We start from the raw sequence: 22,109 nt of genomic DNA, 5'->3' as shown, positions 1-22,109 counted from the left end.
ATTTTCCTAAACTGTAATGTAATTGGTTTAAACAGTATAATTTTAAATCATGGTTTATAGTTTTATTATGCAAACCCAACAGATGAGGTGTGTATTGAATCGTAATTAAAGGCATCTTACTTAGCATAAGAGACCAATCTGGTCAGACAATGAAAGTAAATAGCTGGAATTAAGGGATATATTTGGTTTCAGTGCATTATTTGAACTTGGTCAATACACAAATGTAATTTAAGCAAGCAAAATTACTTAAATATGTGAATCCAGTCATACAATCTCAATTTAATCTGCTCAGCATTACAATTATTGCAAAGCTGCTTTTAAAAAATTGCAGGACGGTTACCAAATAAAAGATAAGCAGTTGCCTTGTTTACTAGCCTAGGTTTTACCAACCACAGCCAAGCGTCCTAAGGACATATTTATGCATTTCAAACTACAAGTTGATGAAGCAAGATTTTGCTCGAAATGTCAAAAGAGTTTACAGTCCTTCAGCTTAAACTTGCTCCTGCTTTTGGGGTTTTTCGATCCTTCCCTGCTCAAATATAATATATAATTATATTATATAGTGTAATGTAATTAAAAAGGTGGGGAAAACTAATTAAGTATAATTAAGGAACACAATTAAGAAGGGGGAAATAAATTGTGTTGCCAAACCGGTATTTTTAATCGTGTACTAGCCTATTAGTTATAAGTAGCTTGGAGATGGATGGGTGATAGGATCAGCGTCCCATCTTCAATGTTGCTTCACATTCGCTTTCTCCCCAAAATTGAGCAGGGACGACCTTCGCACTCCGCGTGTATTTGCCTCTCGTGAAAAGAGGGGCAGGGGCAGAGATTGCAAACGGCGGGCGAGATCACAGTTTGAGGCACTTTAAGCAGAGCCGCTTCTTCCTCGGCGTAAGAATGCCTAACTTCCAAAGTTGAAATCGCGGCGTTAAGAAAATCGATACTTCCTGCTCCCGGGCGGAGTAGTTGTAACAAGAATAACTCAACGACGCTCACAGAGAAGGAGAGCCAGCGGTCAGGGCCTTTCCCAGTCGCTGTCCTCGACCCGGAGCTTCATCACCGCTGCAGCCCTCCCAGTCGCGGGTGAGTCACGGGTGGGTCACGGGAGGCTCGGCCAGCGCGGCACGAAGGCGGCGCCCCCTCCCTGCGCTTCCTCCTACGGCTAGGCCATCTGTGACGTCGGCCGGGGAAAGAGCACGATTACCTTACTTTCCGGGATCCCGAGAAGGAAGGGGCTTCAAGGCTTTCTTTTCACAGACAGATTCAGCCTGGAGGGTGATGCTCGCAGGGCTTTCCAAACTTGCCAACTTACTTGTGGACTTCAACGCCCAGAATTCTCCAACGCAGCTGCTGGCTGGAGAATTCTGGGAGTTGAAGTCCACAAGTCTTAAAGTTGCCAAGATTGGAGACCTCTGGGTGGTAAGGATCAGCGTCCCGTCCTCAGTGTTATTTCCAGTTCGCTTTCTCCCCGAAACTGAGCAGGGAAGATCTTCGTACTCCGCATGTCTTTGTCGCTAGTGAAGAGAGAAACAGGGATTCATGGGGCTTCCCACTCGCGGGGAACGAAAGCTTCAGTTTAATAAAGGCTGCTCGAGCAGAGGGTTGGACTAGATGACCTCCAAGGTCCCTTCCAACTCTGTTATTCTGTGTTAAGGCAGCATTTTGCTTTCTCTTTCTTTCTGCCCCCGCACGCACACACCTGTAGCCCTTCGGAGAAGTGCTCTTTTTGCAGCGTGAAGATATTTTCTCTCTCTCTCTCTTTCTCTCTCTCTCTCTGCCTGTGCAGTTGACCAGCATCAACGCGGTGCAGAGAAATAATTGAATTTAGAACACTACCTAATTCCCCGCAGGGCCTAAAGGGTAGATTTAGTCCAGTGTTCATATTTGTTTGCAATGTTTGGGCTCCACGTTCAAGAAAAGTCCCGTGTTTTAAATACCTCTTTGCTACTACTGAGCGTTCGGATTTCAGTGCAAGATGGTAGCTCGAACCGATGTATCTAATTTTTAGTAGCCATGGAAAACAATCCTGGTTTTTATTGAAGCGCTCAGATATTCTAAGTTTCCCTGTCCGGCAGAATTCTCAAGCAGGTTATACCAAATACATTAAAACAATACCAACCCTGTGCATGTGTACTTCGTTGGGATTTCCTATCTCTATATATTTTTCTTCCTGATTCTTAGACTCTGTCAGGACTCCTGCAGTTTTATTTTTAGGGGTGGTTTGTGGTTGGCTCCTTCCTAATACAGCCTCAACCCCTCACAGCTTCAACCTCAAACTCTCTATGGTGGACCTCACCCCATTCCTAAGAGGTCCTTAAAGGGTGTGTGTGTATAAGCGTGCCTGCTTTCTTACTGTCCCCCTTTATCTGTATTTACTTCCTTTGTTCTTGTTTAAGTTGATACCTATACTTGTTATCTTGTACATGTTTGACAAACAAATAAACAAATTAATACTGAGAGAAAGTGACTGGCCCAAGGTCAACCTGCTGGCTTTGTGCCCAGTATAGTTCTAGATTCAGAGTCTCCTGGTTTTTAGCTTGATGCCTTAATTACTACACCAGAGTGTATGTTCATATTTGCATTACATCTAGTTAGTCATATCTTATTGAGTCCTATATTCTGTGATTGCATGACTGTTGGAACCATAACACAAGCCATAGATCAGGACTTAAGGACACACTAAACAATTAATTTAAGCATGGTATATAAAATCATACATTGCAATGTCCTACCTGTCAATGAATACTTCAGCTTCAACCATAACAACACAAGAGCACACAATAGATACAAACTCAATGTTAACCGCACCAAACTTGATTGCAGGAAATACGACTTCAGCAATAGAGTGGTCAATGTCTGGAATACTCTACCCGACTCTGTAGTTTCTTCCCCAAACCCCAAAAACTTTAACCTTAGACTGTCTACTATTGACCTCACCCCTTTCCTAAGAGGTCTATAGGGGGCGTGCATAAGCACACCAACGTCCCTGTCCTATTGTTTCTCTTATTCTTCTTTTATTTTTCTTATATGTACCCATTTCATGTATTCACAACTATGTATACACTTATACTTATCTTGTAAGCAATTGGCAAATCAAATAAATAAAATAAATAAAAATAAATAAATTAATTCACTAATACTGTAGGTCTGTACATAGGGCCAAAACAAAGGGCATATATTGAACAGCTGCACTTTCCCATAGCATCCTTGGCTGGCTCCCAAGGATGCTTATATAATCCCAGTAAAAGACACATTTGGTTTAGGTCAATGTTTCTCAGCCTTGGGAACTTTAAGGGTGCAGACTTCAACTCCCAGAATTCCCCATGCTGGCTGTTCCCAAAGTTCCCAAGGTTGAGAAACACTGATTTAGGTGTAAGACTATAAGACGCTACATGTGTACTTTGATGTACTCAGAATAATATTTTGCCTTTTGAATCTTGATCTCTGCAAAATCCTTCTGGCTCAGTGTTTTTTTTTGCCAATATAGCTTTTTCCACATACATTTGACACAGTAAAGTTTTTACCCGTAATGTTTCTATGCCAAAGTGTTATTGAGAAAGCATGTTGAGCTTAATGAAATGATATAGCCTAGTAATGTTAAATGTCAGCAGATGTGCCCATTTTTTAAAGTGCAATGTCTGCTGCCTCTTAAGTTAGTTTTCATGCATTTGCACAGAACATTTCCTCTGAACTAACATCATAGCAATAGGCAATACTTTCTTTTTTTCTCTTTTCTCCTTAGCAGGGAAGCATTTTAAAAAGAATGCTGACTGAAGATCTTTTGAAGTTTGACCTACTTGTTAGTATTTGCAGGCGCGCGCACACACACACACACACACACATACACAAACCGTATTCAGCAGGAATTTGGCAATGTTTAACTGTGAAGATAATAGTTGCCATTAAAGATTAGCAATACCAGTTTGGGGAGATTTTGGAAGCCAGGGAAAAGCAGAGGCAACTGATTGAGTAAAGTTTTGGAATTGTACTTTAAATCATCAGATTAATGATTGAAATTCTGTTCAGCTGAACAACCAAAGGTCTTTTTGGTCTATATTTAGCTGCTATTGAAGTCTATAAAGATATCCAGTTTTGGCCAATTTAAAGTAACATTTGCGTTTATTCCTGAATTGCTTTTGGAAAACAAGACGCAATGTCGTCTGTCAAAGTTGAATGCGTTGTGCCAGTGAACTGCAAGATTGGAGAGTCGCCTGTATGGGAGGAAAAGGAAAAATCCCTTCTGTTTGTAGATATAACTGGCCAAAAGGTCCATCGGTGGAATTCTCTTACTAAAGAAGTGCAAAGTATTTCTGTGGGTAAGTAAAACAGTTTCATTTTAATAAGCCAAATGTTTGCCTTTGTTCTTGAATATTTAATGTTCTAAAGGTTAAGTGATAGAAAGAAGCATGTTAATAGTTGAATACCACTAAAAACCATCATGGTATCGTGGATGGAGGATCAGGCTGGCTATTGTGAAACACTACATTATAACTTTCAAAGGAAAGTTATCAAAATGGTTAGGTATACAGTTATTATTTTTTTGCTACTGCCATTTTTTCTCTCCTTAATCCCTCCTAATCTCCTTAATGTTGTTTCCAGATGTCCCAGTGAGCACTGTATCACTTCGTAAATCTGGAGGCTACATTATTACAAAGGGAACCCAGTTTGCAGCTCTCGACTGGAAAAAGAAATCCATTACCACAATTACTGATGTGGAGAAGGATAAACCCAACAACCGATTCAATGATGGGAAAGTGGATCCTGCAGGAAGACTAATTGCAGGTAACTAGGTTTTAATTCAATCCATTAAAAAATATTCATTTTTTTTCCCCTCAAGAAATTGTATCCTTTGTAAGATGGTAGTTTCTAGTTCCCTGCAGTAGAACCTTGCTCTCTGCTACTCCTTCCATAGGGAAGGCTGACTTGCTGAGGAGAAAATGAGGTCCTACATTTACACTTCCATATCATTAATCACACAGGTTATTTGATGGATGGAATGGACAAATGATGAAGAATTTTTGGCAATGTCTAAGTCAAATCTTGTGGCTTATGTATTTGCATCAGACTATAAGTCATATAATAGTAGCCTTTTAGGATAATGTCATTCTGGGACATCCTTTTGGTGTCACTGTGGTTTGCTGCAAATTTCATTGACCATTACTCTAATGACCAGGAGTTGTATCAACTCTGCCGCTATTATAGTTACTTGCTGTGCTGTGTGCATATGATCCTATCTGCCTACCCAGTTCCAGGTGCTGGTACATTTTTCTTTTCTCCATAAAAACATTTTCAATGGGGATAGCTTGAATTTGAAATCGTTTTAATTTTAAAATCTTTCCTGTACTTTTTTTTACTCAAGTCTACTCAGGGACTATTTCTATCACCATAGAAAATTTCAGCAAACAATATTAAGGCATTAAATTGTTAATTTACAAGGTACTTGTAATTTGTTTCACAGGTAATCTACTTCTGCAAAACAAACTTATCTTCCATTCTCCTCACCTCATCCTGGTTTAAATACTGTAGTTTATCCAATCCCTATCTATGATTAAATGAACTACCATTCATGAGAGCTTAGTTCTTTTAATAAAATGTGTCACAGTCTGAAAAAGTGCTACAAGACTCCTCTGGCTTTGTGGAGTTTAAAATATGTCTTCCAATTTGATTATGATTAGAGTTTAATAGCACCATTCCTTGCCTAAAAATTGAACTTTATACATAGGAAGATTAAAAGACAGACTCAGTTTTCATATTTATGATAGATAGATAGATAGATAGATAGATAGATAGATAGATAGATAGATAGACAGACAGACAGACAGACAGACAGACAGATAGATAGAATTCTTTATTGGCCAAGTGTGATTGGACACACAAGGAATTTGTCTTGGTGCAAATGTTCTCAGTGTGCATAAAAGAAAAGATACATTTATCAAGAGTCAAGAATCATCAGGTACAACACTTAATGATAGTCATAGGGTACAATAAACAATCAAATCATACTAGGAAACAGTCAAAAAATATCATAAGGATACAAGCAACAAAGTTACAGTCATACAGTCATAAGTGGGAGGGGAGGGGTGATAAGGAGTGATGAGAAGATTAACAGTAATAGTAGTGCAGAATTTATAAATAGTTGAACAGTGTTGAGGGAATTATTTGTTGAGTTTAAAATATGTCTTCCAATTTGATTATGATTAGAGTTTAATAGCACCATTCCTTGCCTAACAATTGCATTTTATACATAGAAAGATTAAAAGACAGGCTCAGTTTTCATATTTATGCATACAGGTAGCCCTCAACTTATGATCAAAACAGTGCCCAAAATTTCTGTTGCTAAATGAAATGGTTAAATGAATTGTGCTCCATTTTACGACATTTCTTGCCACAGTTACTAAGTGAATCACTACTGTCGTTAAGTTAGTAACCTGGTTATCCAGGGAATCTGACTTCCCCATTGATTTTGCTTGTCAGACAGTCGTAAAAGCATGAACCTGGGACTCTGCAGCCATCATAAATATGGGTCAGTTGCCAAGCATCTGCCCTTTGATCACATGACCATGGGGATCTTGCAATGGCTATAAGTGTGACAAATGGTCATGTGTCATTTTTTCCCCTGTGCCATTGTAATGTCAAATGGTCACTAAATGAAATGCTGTAAGTCAAAGAATACTTGTATTTGTATTATGGACAGGCCACTGAGAAGAAAAGAAGCTGATTGGTCCCAATTAATCATGAGGCGAAGCTGAAGCATTTTATCTATCTTCTCTTTTAGTCAGCTAGATTAACAGGGGTCTCCAACCTTGGCAACTTTAAGATTTGTGGACTTCAATTTCCAGAATTTCTCAGCCAGCAAAGCTGGCTGAGAAATTCTGGGAATTGAAGTCCACAAGTCTTAAAGTTGCTAAGGTTGGAGACCCCTGAGCTAGAACATCTGCCAAAATTTCAGGAGAGGAAGTTCTAAGAAAGGTCAAAGAAAGAGGCTGTGCTCTCCCTCCTTTCTGGTTTTGAAATTCTGCAGTTTAGGTCCACACAGAACAAAACATCATCCTATATAATCATCCTAACAGCTGAAAGGCTTTTGGCATTTGTTTAGGGTCAATTGCCTTGCTTCTGCTTTTAAAGATGTAGGTAAGGAAGTTGTGGAGGAAGAGATGTAGCTCTTGAATAATGGATGGAAACTGAACAAGGAGAGATTTAACCTGGAAATAAGGAGAAACTTTCTGACAGTGAGAACAATCAACCAATGGAACAGCTTGCCCTCAGAAGTTGTGGGAGCTTCATCACTTCAGACTTTCAAGAAGAGATTGGACTGCCATTTGTCAGAAATGGTGTAGAGTCTCCCGTTTGGGTGTGGGGGTTGGACTAGATGACCTACAAAGTCCCTTCCAACTCTGATTATCTGTTATCTGTTAGCTACCAAGCAGCATCCATGAACCTTGAATGAGCACCTCAGCATTTTGTGGGCATGAAAAGATGTGATTTGTCCACTCCCCTTACTTTTCCATTCTGTCTTAGGAAAGGTGACATCCAACTAGCATCTTTTCTCCTCCTGCTGTGCTCTGTTATCTTTCCCTGCTAATTCTCTGGTTCTCACAGGTACAATGTCTCAGGAGATTCTTCCTGCGGTGGTTGAGCAACACCAGGGCTCGCTCTACACTCTCTTTCCCAACCATTCGGTGGTGAAACATTTTGACCAGGTGGACATCTCCAATGGTTTGGATTGGTCTCTGGATCACAGAACCTTCTTCTACATCGACAGCCTTTCCTATCGCGTTGATGCCTTTGATTATGACCTGCAAACCGGGAAGCTGTGTATGCCTACTTTCCATGTTTTGAAATGCATAAAAAAATTGTTTTTTGAACACCATTTTAAAAATGTTGCTTTTTCTCTCTCTCCCACGCTTGGTGTAGTGGTTTAGGGACCAGGCTAGAAACTGGAAGACTATGAGTGGCACACACATTCTATTGTAATAGAATGCTTGGAGTCACTTCATTTTATGTAAACATCCAATTGATTTTACATGTTTACATCTCTTACAACTGTTTAAAAGCACAACTTTAACTTTTATTGGGCATATTAGAAATGACTGTAGTTTCAGCAACATAGTTTTCCCTATCACAAGGATAGGGGATGAGATATAATCTATGTGTATTACCACACCACACCACACCACACCACACAAAACACAACATTAACATAAAGCACAACATAGCACACATCTGCTTGCAACTCCTTAACTCCAGAAGTGTGAGGTGTAAAGGTTTCCCCAGCTGTGGTCATCTGGTTGTTCATGCATGCAATGGCTTCACTTCACCGATAGCCACGCTAGAGTGTCATCATTGCAGGTATGTACATGCACAGAGTTGGAGAAGCTTTTGAAGCAGCTATTCTGAGCCTTCCCAAAGATCCAGGGTTTTAATATTTTTAGGAGGTATGCATTTTGTGATAGGCCTCTTTAAGATGCGTGGTGCAGCCCATACAAAACGTGCACTCTTTAATAAAGAAAACAGTAGGCACTAATATCACTGCTCTATTTTCTTCCCTTTTACAGCCAACAGTGCCATGTATGCTCTATCTCTTCTCCCTTTTTAGCTACTGCTAAGCAGACCCAAAGTCTCCCTTTGCCATCTTGTGATTGCTTACCATAATAACATTGTTTTATTCTGTAGTATAAAGGTAAAAACTACAGTTAATCAAAAAAAAAAGGAATAAATTATTCTGGGGGGGGAATCGAACAATGAAAAAAAAACCCCGTCCTCTTTTAGGGGGATGGGTTGGGATGCTCCTGGGTGAGCCAGGTATCATGGCTGTAAGCCACCCAGGGTCACTTAATAGGGGAGATGGGTGGCATCAGAATTAAATAAACAAATAAATAGCATAGCTACAAGGAGAAAACATTCAGCTAGGCCATTTCAGGAACATAGCCCTGCACAGATCAATAGATCCACTGTCATAGATACAGCATATCCATGCTAAATTGAACTTGATACCCCAAAACAAATTTCTCGTCCATATTTGTTTTTCCATTTATGCAGTACAGTTAATCTTACCCATAATATAAACATACATGCTGGAAGATAGTGTCAGTAATTCAGAGAAGTTGACTTCTGGCCATCCTTTTGCTACAATATTACATTACAAATAAAACCCTGGTTCTCCAAGACTCCTATTTACAGTTTAGAATGAACCCAAGGACTCCTTCCAAGATAAATAAGTTGATGATGTTTTCCTTTGCATTTCTTCTTGTAAAAATATTACTTGGGAAAAATGTGGCTTAGCTTGTAATGTCTTTCAATGTCTTTTCTTCAGGCAACCGCAGGAGCATGTACAAATTGGAAAAGGAAGATTCCATTCCTGATGGGATGTGTATCGATACAGAGGGGAAGCTTTGGGTGGCCTGTTATGCTGGAGGACGGGTAATCCGTATAGATCCTGAAACAGGTTAGCAATTGTGGGGAGTGGGCTGGGGAATCCACTGATAGTCCACATCTCTTTCCTGAGATCAAGCTGGTTGGTGTAAGGGGTCTGGAGCAAACACAACATTTGTGTTTTATTAGTTCCAGAATATTCCTTTGCTCATGTAGAGATATTTATACATTATAATGCATAAAAAGGCCTTATCTGGAATGCAAAGCAGCTCATGCTTTAGTTAATGTAAATTAACTAATATAAATGGAAAATCTTCGGTGATTGGTGAAACCTCGATGATAATGTCATCCCACAAATGCCATGATCTATAGCAGAGGTCGCCAACCTTTTGGACCTCAGGGACCACCAAACTCATAATTTTAAATCCCATGGACCAGAGACCCTGGGAAAATCCCAAAAAAGTCTGGAGGAAAATTCCCCACCCCGTTTTCCTACCAATCGATCATTCTTCATTTGGGATCCCAGGATACTGTCTCCAGCTCTGTTCTCAGGGGAGAGAGAGAGAGAGGGAGAGACTTTTGGCTTCATGCAAGGAAAGCAGCAGAAGCAGCAGAAGTCTTTCTTTCTCTGCCCCAAATTCCACCAGAAATGAGTCTTTGCTGGTGCAGCCTCTTAGAGCAGGATGCCATTTCTGGTGGGGTTTGGGGGAGAGAAAGAAACTTTTGCTGCTTTCCTTGTGTGCAGTCAAAAGCAGAAGAAAGAAGCAGAAAGAAGCAACCCAGTGGCTGAACGAGGTGTGTGGGGCATGTGGGGCAAGTTCCCCCTCCGCTCTTTTCCCCCTCCCCACCTCGTGGTGTTCACAATGCAAGCGATGCAAGCTTTGTGTTCCCATGGGCCATGTGGGTGGCGCAGCCTTGTGTTCCCATTCAGCCTGGAATAATTGCTTTTGGGGGTGCTTTGGGAGTGACATTTCTCTGTGGACCACCAAAATTTTCTCCTGGACCACCAGTGGTCCCCAGCCCACTGGTTGGAGCTTCCTGCATGTTATCCAAAAGGTAGATTTAGGTGCAAAAAGCCCTGGGTTCAATCCCTGACATCTCCAGGTAAAAGGATCAAAAACTTGAAAGTCCTCTCTGTGCTCAGTGAGATTCTGTAGACTTTGCCAAATAGGTAAAGAACTTGCTGTGGCTAACTCACCATGGCCAACTCACTGTGGACAACTAGCCATGGCCAACTCACTGTGGGACAAGAGGTATGCTAATATCAAAGAAATGGTAGAATAGAATCATTAAAGGAAGGATGCAAAAGAAGAGACAGAATAAAATGTGAATGACAAAAATTAAAATATTTTTTTATTTATTTTTAAATAATTATATACAATTGTTAAATTGTCCCTTGGTGAGTTGTCCCCTGACGAGTTGGCCATGCTGAGTTGGCTGTGGTGAGTTATCCCATTCCATCGTCCGGCATTCAGCATACAATATTCCTACCTTACATAGTGAAAGGACAATCAGACAACTGGTTCAAAAGGCCCGTTTCTCACAAATGGATCACATTCGTGCACAGTGCATCCAATCCGTATTTTGCCTTGGAAAAATTGCAAAGACTGTGAAGCTCTTTTTTCCAGCTTTAGGTCCTACCTTTTATTTCTTTAGGATGGAGTGTGCAACCTGCAGATTTGCACGTAGATTCTAGCACACCATTTGCAGCCCTCACTCCCTCATTTTTGGTGAATGGGTGTTTACTTTTTTCCAAATTTAAGGAGGGAAATGTATTGGTTCCACTCCGCTGGCCTGCTGGCCTTTGTTAAGGAAACAACCTGATTTATTTTAACAGGAAAAAGAATTCAGACAGTGAAGCTGCCTGTAGACAATACAACTTCTTGTTCTTTTGGTGGATATGATTATTCAGAACTGTATGTCACTTCAGCGACTGCTGGACTGGAGGAGTCTCTCATACGACAACCCCAGGCTGGTGGTGTTTTCAAGGTAATCAGAGAGCTGCGGTGCATTTGAAATCATGATATGCATGATACAGTGGTTGCAGGGAGCAGCATTTGGTTAATTTAACTGAGGGGCATCTGGGGGTCAATAAAGTCAAGATGGCAACTATTCTAATAATTTTTACTACCACCCCTCGCTAATCAAAATCAGTGTTTTTGATTTAATGTGAGGTTCTTGGTATTCTCGGAGTTTGGCTGTTTTCTTGCAGACATTTCATCACGCAACTAGGTATCATCAGTACACTGATGGAGAAGGCAGAGCACTGATAATGATACTAGTTGGGTACTGAAATGTCTACAAGAAAACAACCAAGCTCAGAGTCAAGGACTTAGAAATAAGGAGAATTTTTCTGACAGTGAGAACAATCAACTGATAGAACAGCTTGCCTTCAGAAGCTGCGGGAGCTTCATCACTGGAAGCTTTCAAGAAGAGACTGGACTGCCATTTATCAGAAATGGTGTAGGGTCTCCTGCTTGGGCATGGGGTGGGACTAGAACAGGGGTCGCCAACCATTTGGACCTCAGGGACCACCAAACTCATAATTTTAAATCCCAGGGACCAGTAACCGGTTCTGTGGGCATGACCTAATTTGTGGGTGTGGCTTGGTGGTCATGTGACTGGCTGGGCATTGCTTGTATGTAAATATTATAAATATTTATATAACTATTGAATTTCTTATTTTAAAAAAGCAACTTTTACCCAAAATCAGGCAAAGCAGGTAGGCAGATTGAATTGCTCACAGAATCACAGATTCATTTAGAGATCTATCTATCTGCCATCGGCTAGCTCAGTCTCTAATTTGCTTGCTGTGAGTCTGCACTGAATAATAGAACCTTCAGTCCTAAGGGAGGTTCGGCTGTGCTTAAAAGCAGAGCCGAAGATCTAAAGACTAGCTAGAAAGCAAGAAATCCAACCATTTCCTGCTTCCTAGCTAATCTAAATCTCCTGGTCGGAAAAAGGAAAAATAGCAATTTAGTAGGCAAGTTTGCTGGGTAAGGAGTGAATGGGCGGGGAGGGTTCCCACGGGCAATGTCGGTGGCGGTCTTGTGTTTCTGCCCAGCTTGGATTAATTGCTTTGGGGGGGGGTGCTCTGGGGGTGAGATTTCTCTGCGGCCCACCAAAATTTTCTCGTTGCCCACTGGTTGGCAACCGATGGACTAGAAGACCTACAAGGTCCTTTCTAACTCAATCTGTTCAACCCTGGTTTACAAATAATCTCTTCCCTTGATCTTTGTTTTAACTGACTGATTTAAAAGCTAAATTTTCACTAAGATCTTTTTTTAAACAGCATTCATTTAAAAAAACATACTTTAACAAAAGTCAAGTTTCAATATGATTTTTTTAAATGTACATACAAAAGAAGCAGCTTGGGTGTTGTGAAGAATCCAACTGAGCATTTCAGATTCAATGTTATATCTTTAAATACCTTTTTAATTTTGCTTTCGGGTTTAGTATTAGAACAGGGCTGTCAAACCCACGCCTGGTTTAGCGAAGAGTAAAAAAGTCCTGATACATCATGTGACGCCGCGGTGATGATGCGAGGTTGACATCCCTGGATTAGAATGGTTGATGGTTATTTTGTTTTGAGTTTTGAGGTGTTTTGCGTATTATTTTTTGTTTTCTTTTCTTTTTACTATTTTTTTGTCTCCTGTCCTTGGATGTAAGCCATACAATATCATCTGGGAGCCAGAAACTCTTTAAATCTAATTAAATGAATGAACATATGCAGGCAAATATTTGCTTTTGAAATAAAAACTGAGTTTATTAGGAAAGATGTGACAATTTTGAAAGTACCATGTTCATATCCTATTTTTTAAAAACAGATTACTGGCCTTGGGGTGAAAGGAATCCCACCATATTCATATGCAGGTTAATGCATACCCTTGAAGACGCAAATATCAAAACAAGGACGGAAGGAAATGACAGCGTTGCATCACTGCACAGTTTATCTATCTCTTTTTTAGAAGCTATAAGAGGATGGTAGACCAACAAGTATAGGAAGGAACTTCCAAGCCATGAATTCAGATTTGAATTGTGCCCAATTTGCTTTTTTATTATAGCTAACTAAAAAAATATTTTTCCTTTCTGTTAAATCGATATTTTTAATAAAGTTTCAAATATATGGATATTGTATATGTGTGAATTTATCAATTTGCTGATTGAAAAGCTAATGAATATTTAGCTATAACATGAAATACCTGCTGCCAGTTTTCCCAACTTTGCTCCTTTCTTTTGGCTGGGGAATTCTGGGAATTGAAGTCCACAGGTCTTAAAGTTGCCAAGGTTGGATACCCCTGATCTAGATAACAGAACTGAAATGTTCCTATTCATAGTTGAACAGGACAGCAGAGTTGAAGTGCAGAGAGGAGGGTGGGAGAAGCAAAACAACAGAGACGGTGTTTATGGCAACACAATCAAGCTCCACCATTTGTACATACACAGATGTTGCATGCATATATAAAAACCTTACTTTATTATTGCTCCTAAAAATGCAAAATTACTAACTCAGATATTCTTCTATGTTAGACATTCCTGTTTGCCTGTGCCTGAATAAAAACACTTCTCCATCCTATTATAAGTATTTGTAGACATACAGATCATTTAATGAAAATATTATTGATAATAAAGTGTTATTTTAATTTCTAACAATTTAATTATTATTAACCAATTATTTAAGGAGATTATCAACGTTAAAAAATTAGTGTATTCCATTTTCTTTCAGGTTTATAATACCACTGCAGAAAACTTAATTTGAAGAGTCTGACCAAGAATTACAGTATTAGCAAACATGTTTTTTTAATGTCTGTATTTGCATACCACACCACAAATTACAAATTACTGAACCACATATTAGCCTACAGTTAGTTTATGGTTCAATGTATTGTCCACATAATTATGAATCAATCATTATTTAAATCATTGAGTAAATCATAATTAAGCTTACCAAACCAGCCACTGCCTTGAGTAAAAAATTACTCATGGCTACTGTGTTATTATTTTCCATTAATTAACTTAGGTCTTATGTTTTGATATGTTGAATGTGTGCCTTTATGAATATTCTTAAATGTTACTTGTTTATTGGTATTAATAAGCTGATTCTTCTCACAATATCCAAGACTAATCAGATGATTTTTGGTGCCCAAAAGATATTCCAGCAGATCTCTCCTTTCTCTGGCTGTGAAAGCGCAATCATTACAGTATGGCATATTAAAAACTTATAATTTGCTGCCATTTCATTTTTCTGAAGGAAAGGGTGAAAAAGTTGAAGAAACAATGAGAAATCAATTATAAATAGAGGATTCCCCTAAAATTCCATGAAAGAAATACTGCAGGACAATTGCACAGTAATAATCTTGCAAGGAATCAACCTGTCTTTTTAGCTCTGTTCTTGAAGGGCTGTATCTAGACTCAGTCTATAGCAGCAAGTTTCCATAAACTAAGTATGTCTATATAATTTTTGGAAAAATAATCTTGATTAATATGCATAACTTTACAATCATGGCCTTTGCTTTTACAAACACAATATGTAATTATTATTAACAGCTAAAACAATATATTCATCTATGCTACTAAGGTCTAGGCTCAATAACATGACAAAACTTTCTTCAATGTGCAATTTTACTTTCAAATTCTTATTGGCAACATAACAATAATCTAAGAGAAACAAGTGATTACAATTTGGTTTTAAAATGGAATCAAACTTTGCTCAATTGAAATGTTATCTAACAAAAAGTATAATTCTGCTTCGCTACGAAACTATGTGGTAGGGCTTAGTTTTTGGGGAGGAAAATAAGGGGAAAAATGTATGTCTCTGCTTACCAGCATCCATCAGTATTCATCTGGCTAGCGTCCCATCAGTGTGTGAGAATTGAGGGCTGTTTGGAAACTGAAGCAGTATTTGTTGTGTGAGCAAGGAGACAGCAAGGTTCCTGGGCGTGCCTTAGCTCAACTGTTCTGAACTAAAGTTGCTTGGTGCTGTGAAACTAAAACTGAAACTCCTCTCCTCTTCTTGTGTTTTGCATTTGGAACAGATTTCTTTTCAGGTGGGGAGAGGGAGTAGAACTCCTTAGCATCAGAGCGTGTTAATAATATACAAAATACTAATGCTCTGATGGTCATTTCGAAAAATCCTTTCTTAGTGAGCACCTAGAAGCCAAGAAGAACATACGTGCCAAATTTCAAGTTTGTAGACTTTCCGGTTCTGGAGATTTTGTGATGATGTGTGAGTGGTATTTTGCTTTTATATATAGATAGATAGATTCAGATTGAAAAGAATTCTGAGGCACTCAAAAGCTTGTTCATTATGCTTTAATATTTTGGTTACATCATATATATAATTCTGGGCTAACTGTGGATTTTTGAATGCTCACCTAGGGTCATTTTTAACTAACATGATCTATATGTAAAGTTTGTAAATAACTAGTAATTAGATAATTAGATATATTAAAAGGAACATTTTCATATTGCGGGTAGTCCTTGAGTTATGACTAAAATTGAGACTGGATTTCTGGTTATAAGTTGAGGTAAGTTACAGACTTATGACTGCAATTGAGACTGTCCCCAATTTGATGACATTTTTGTGGTGGTCATTAAGCAAATCACCACAGTCATTAAGCAAATGTCACCCTCGTAAGTGCAAATCCATTCTTCCAAATGCTACAACAATCATAAAGGCAAACTGGTTGCCAAGCACTGGAAATGTAATAATATGATTGTGGGGTGGGGGGAAGGGAACACAACATTTTATGACTACCCAAAGTGCTTTATGGGCAAAAAAGTACTATTACCTGCTGTAATTTCAAATGATCATTAAGTGATTAATCATAAGTCAAGAACTATCTATAGTATAAAATTGTAAACCATAAAAGCTACAGAATATAGACTTTTCCTAAACAAGGCTAGTATTACTTCCTATTTACTTCAGCTATGCTTTTAACTAATCTAGAATTTTTAACAGTAAAGATAGTTTTCTATCCTAATGATGATACCTGTCTTGTCTCTCTACTAACAGAGCAGAATTTAAAACTAAGTTTCAGGAGACTTTAAATTTCAGGAGAATAGCAACAAAATAGGGTCTGGGCTTTGGGCGGAGAAATTGGACATTCTTCCCCAGTAAGTTTTGGTTGCATTAGCCAAATTTATTCTGACCTTCAAAGTTGTCCAAGTTTTGTTCTAGCTAGAATTTGGCATATTATAGCACAATTAATCTATTTTTATGGCATAGATTCACTGTTGGATAATAAGTACCTCTTGATTTTTTTTTGTATCATTCTAAAAGCCTTCCCTAAAAATGAAGTCGTTCTGGGGTTTTTAATGTTTATTTTGAAGAATTAAGTAGACAAGCTGGAGAAAGGGAACAGTGTTGTATACTGCTTTCACATTTTTATTACTATAATTATTAATCCAGTCAATAAATATTAATTAGTAAGACTAATTAATAAGGCTTATTAATAATCTTGTGTTTATTGAGCACAGTTACACTATGCAATGTGTGACCTTCCGGTTTTAACTGGACTGAAGCTGCAATTGTGTTTCACCATTGGTCAAGCCTATTTGGAATTAAATTCAATAGAGTCTGAAGGACATGTTGCTCTTCCTGTGTTTTTGAAAGCAAGATCGTGTCCCCTCTCTCCTCCCTTATTTTAATTAGCATTAGAACTCTTGGTGGTCCAAACATGCCCAGAAAATAGATCCCTTGGAGTTAAATTAGCTGCATGAAACCATTCAATGAAATTATTTCAGGATAATATTGCATTAACAATTGTTTTTTAAGTTTTGTTTGTTTTATTAGTATAATATATAAAAATTCCATTTCAATCGAACAGTATGTTGTCTGGGTACAATTATTTTTAGATAATCATAATCAATATTATATTAACACTTGTTGAAACTAGAATGTCTAATATCATTTCTGGAATGGAATGGAACTGAATAGAATTCTTTACTGGCGACCAAGTGTGATTGGATGGATACACCAAGAATTTGTCTCCGATACATAAGCTCACAGTGTACATATAAACATCAAGTAATAAGTCACATAGATCATAAATTTATTTTTATTTATAATTTGTTAAACAAAAATGAATAATATAAAAATAAAATAACAGGGCACATTAGTGCACTTATGCACGCTCCTTTACAGACTTCTTAAATATGAAGTGACGTCCACAGAAGTCAAGTTATGACTAAAACTGTGAAAATTTGTAGCTGAGACAATTGAATCAGGTAGAGAATTCCAGACTTTGACAACTGTATTACAAAAATCATATTTTTACAGTCAAGTTTAGAATGGTTTATAGTGAGTTTCAAATGGTTGTTTGTGTGCATATTATTGCAATTATAACAGAAAAAGTCATTTACAGGTAAAACATTACTACATACAATTTTGTATGCAATACCTAAGTCTGACTGCAAGTGCCACAGTTCCAGGTTATCCAAACCAAGAATTTCAAGCCTAGTAGCATAGGGAATTCGATTATGTACAGAAGAGTGCAAAAGTTTTGTCGTAAAGTACTTCTGAACCCACTCGACTGTGTTAATATCAGATATATGGTAGGGATTCCAAACAGTTTAACAGTACTCCAAGATTGGTCTAACGTAGGTTTTATAAGCTCTAGTTAGCAATACAATGTTTCCAGAAAAGAAACTTCGTAGAATTAAGTTAACAACTTTTAGTGCTTTTTTAATAATACTGTTACAATGAACTTTGAGCATAGATCGTCAGAGATGAGCACACCTAGGTCCTTAACAAAGTGAGGGTCATCTGCTAGATCAATGCCACCTAGCTTATACTTGACATTCTGGTTACGTTTACCAATATGTAAGACAGAGCATTTATTAATCGAAATTTGAAGTTGCCAAATAGATGACCATTCAGACGCATAATGGAGATCACTTTGCAAAACAGATTTATCTGTAGTATTAAATAATTTTACATCATTGGCAAAAAGGACACAATTGCTTTTAAGATGATCACATAAGTCATTGATATAGAGCAGGAAAAGCGTGGATTCTAAAATGCTGCCTTGCGGAACACCACTGTTAACTGATGCAGGATTAGACAGCAAGTTCCCTATTTTGACTTTCTGCAGTCTGTTAGACAAGAAGGCAGCAATCCACTTATGCAAAAACCCAGAAATGCCATAAAAATTCAGTTTCAACAGCAGTTTATCATGTACTACTGTATCAAAAGCCTTATAAAAGTCTATGTAAATCTACAGTTTTACCTTGATCAAGACATGTAGTCCAAATATTTTTACAGTGCAAAAGTTGTAAATTACAGGACGATTTTTTCCTGAAGCCAAACTGTTTATCGGATAGCAAATTATTTGTCTCTAAATGGTGAATAATGGTTTATAATTAATTCCATAACTTTGCATGTAACACAACACAAAGAAATTGGTCTCATAGTTACAGTCATTAATCATAAATTACAAACAACAATTGATAAATCATAAGAAACCAATAGGAGAAGATAGTAGAAAGATGAAAAAAGGAGAAATGAGACAACAATATGGGAAACAATATGTAATGTAGAGCTGCAAAAATCTGGACAAGCATTTTATGGCAGTATAATTATTTATTAGATTTTTATCCTGCCTTTATTAATTTATAAGGCAGTGAGTGTACCTAATACATGTCCTTGACCTATGACTATAACTGAGCCCAAAATTTCTGTTGCTTAGGAAGACAGTTTTTAAGTGAGTTTTGTCCCATTTTATGGCTACAGATGTTAAGTAAACTGCAGTTGTTAAATTAGTAACATCGTTATTAAGTGAATCTGGCTTTCCCATTGACTTTGCTTGTCAGAAAGTTGCAAAAGTGATCACATGACTTGGGACACTGCAACTATCATAAATCTGAGCCGATTGTCAAGCACCTATATTTTGATAATGTGACCATGGGAGTGCTACAACAGTTTAACTGTGAAGAAGCGTGAACAGTTGTAAGTCTTAAGTCACATTTTTCAGTGCTGTTGTAACTTTCAATGGTCACTAGACAAATTGTTGTAAGTCAAGGAGTCGAAGTGAGTTGGATTGAATGAGAGTGACAGGCCCAAATTCACCCATTCAGTTTTCATGCCGAAAGTAAAACTAGAACTCAATCTTCTAGTTCAGGGCTCACCAACCTTGGCAACTTTAAGACTTGTAGACTTCAACTCCCAGAATTCCTCAGCCAGCTTTGCTCAACTGAGGAATTTTGGGAGTTGAAGTCCACAAGTCTTAAAGTTGCCATGGTTGGAGACCCCTGGTTACTAGGCCAGCACCTGAACAAGTACACTAATCATAGCAATTCAGTTCATTGCTCCATGCAAATTCAATCAATGGCCCACATAAATCTTTGTTAACCATAAAACTATTTTGTTTTGGATTAGTGCACTGGTAACAAAAATAATTGTGATTTTTAAGATTGTGATATTTAAGATTAAAAGTCCTAATCCCAACCTTGAGGGAAGAAAAAGCTGACTCCAAGGTGACTGGGGGCAAGCTATTCACATGAATGGCTATTATCAAATCTGCACTTATTAGGTAAGTAATTATATCTTGTGATTCATTTAGCACAATCAACCTATAAAATCCTGCCCAAATGTACGGGCTGCACTTATCCATGGGCTCCAACGTGGTGCACCAGGTCCAAGCAGCTCCCTTTACAAGGTAAGCTCAGGATATTCTCTTGAAGAATATAAAAGGTAAGAGTTTACCAGTTTTCTTCTCATTTAAGTGTGACAGTCATTTTGCTATTTACTGAAGTAGGTGTGGCTCTTGTACAGCACAACACATTCTAAATTCTCTCCTTGTTAAGCTAGGAACAGAGAGTGATAAACCATTTGGAACATTCCCATTGAATGCTATGCCATTAAGAGGATTTTCTTTTTCTGGCTCTATATAAATAGGTTCACATATTGCACAAGGCCAATATTTATTTAACTATGTTCACTGAATGAACTAGAGTGGTTGAGTTTCACATCCTACTGAACCATAACCCAGCAAATCACATTACCATTTTGTGCAAAGAGAATGCATTCCAAATGTGATATTGGAGAATTTATATAATAATCTAGCTACTTTAATTTGCTAAATCAATTTACACACAAGTGAAAATCAGCCGTGCACTTCCTCATTTTTTAACCTTTAAATAATTTTGCTAGTCGGCATTTTCATAACTGTTTCCGTCTTGTTTTTGATGCTTGTGAAACTAATGTTTGCAACTTTTTCAAATCATTATTTTGCTACTGGGAACCTTACTTCAGAATGCATTTTGCTTTCTCCCTTCATTTCTTTGGATGTATACTTGAAATTGCTCGATAATATAACCAACTTCTGCTAAAGCATTTATAATTATAGCTCAGTCTGATGGAATTAACCTGAGGTCACCTTATATCTTATTATTTTATTGTATGGAAGAGCATGTTACTCTTGCTGCTACTGTTAGCATTTATGTCCAAAATAGATATTCATACAGTTCATCTGTATAATCATGGTTTATCAAATCATAATCGGCTAAACCATGAATTATAGACCATAAAATGCTAACAAGCAAGGCTTATAGTGAAACTACAATCTCTAAGGCACAAATTTTTTTTTCATTTTGCAAAAATGCATCAATGCAACTTTTCTCCTTAATATAACATTTACATTCATATTTTCTAAATGCTTCAACTCTTCCAGTCCTATTATGTCAGATATCTTTCTACTAATCTTCTTAATCTCATACTTGGGGAAGACTGGCCTAAGGTTGAGAGTTGTAGCATACTCTCCTAATGTATAGAGGAACATTTTCTTCCCTAAAATTCTACTTTGACCAAAGTCACCCAATGAGTTAATGACTTTACGGTCTTGACTATTATGGGTTATCAAATCACTTGTTTGTTTCCTGCAATTCTAGGTCTTCAATGGCCTTCTACAGTTTTATAGCATAATGTAGTTACTAGTCAGGAAGTCTCATTGACCATGGTATGAATGACAAGGAAGAGGTTTCTTAATAGCTCTGTGCTGACAAGACTCACATCTTGAGAAGCCAGTCATTGAGCTTCAGGCAGTTTTAGTATGATTCTCATAGCGACTCTGAATTCTTGTGGGTAAGGAGGCCAGGTTCTTCCCTCCAGCATCTCATCATGAGTTTGTTATTAAAAATCATGAGCATTGAAGTTTTTGCCTTCTTTTTCAGGCGTACTTATGATTCAGCCCTTGTTCCATGCCAGCAGCTTGGAGCTAACGCTAATTTGAGTCTTTGCTAGTTCTTCCTCAAAGTCTGTCCTCCAGTCAGGTGATCCTGGATGATGTAGTACATACTTGTTTTGTGACAGACTGCATTGCTCTCTACTTTTATGGCTTTCTAAAGAATAGCAGCTGTACACTTACATTCTTCTCATAAGTGCTAAACGTACTAATAGCTCAATAATTCAAACTAGAAATTATGTATGACTATATAATTTGTTCAATGTGATGGAAGTTGGTTCACCAACAGCAGTTTGGAATAGATGCCAATCTAATCTACACTTTTGGGAGCAAATTGAGGTAGAGGAAATAGCACATTAAAAATGGAGAGCCACATCATCGGTCAAGCTCTTCCCACTGTATTTTTCCTCAATTCTAATTTATTTATAGATCTTTCCACCATATCTGTCATATCAATTATAGTTTCTAAGGTGACCTGCCATGAACTATATGCATACATACATATAAAATATATAAATATATAATATATAAAAGAGCCATGGTGACAATTAT

At 37.8% G+C, this 22,109-nt stretch overlaps 2 protein-coding genes across 2 annotated transcripts in view; one reads left to right on the top strand and one right to left on the bottom strand.

Moving 5' to 3' along the window:
* Window positions 1-22,109, bottom strand: part of TUBGCP5 (tubulin gamma complex component 5) — a 379,326-nt gene that overhangs the window by 235,576 nt on the left and 121,641 nt on the right. The window lies entirely within an intron of this gene.
* RGN (regucalcin) lies at window positions 3,690-13,505 on the top strand. Its single transcript, XM_026666857.2, has 6 exons — window positions 3,690-4,319; window positions 4,603-4,785; window positions 7,603-7,818; window positions 9,317-9,448; window positions 11,213-11,364; window positions 13,203-13,505. Exons 1-6 carry the CDS (start codon window positions 4,157-4,159, stop codon window positions 13,251-13,253), a joined length of 897 nt encoding a protein of 298 aa, XP_026522642.2. The 5' UTR covers window positions 3,690-4,156; the 3' UTR covers window positions 13,254-13,505.

Source organism: Notechis scutatus, chromosome 5 (genome assembly GCF_049901735.1).
Source record: "Notechis scutatus isolate UNSWTSFEM ecotype Mainland chromosome 5, rNotScu1.2, whole genome shotgun sequence".
NCBI classification, from domain to species: Eukaryota; Metazoa; Chordata; class Lepidosauria; order Squamata; family Elapidae; genus Notechis; species Notechis scutatus.
Note: the sequence above shows the minus strand (reverse complement) of the source record. Positions and strands in the feature narration are given on the sequence as shown.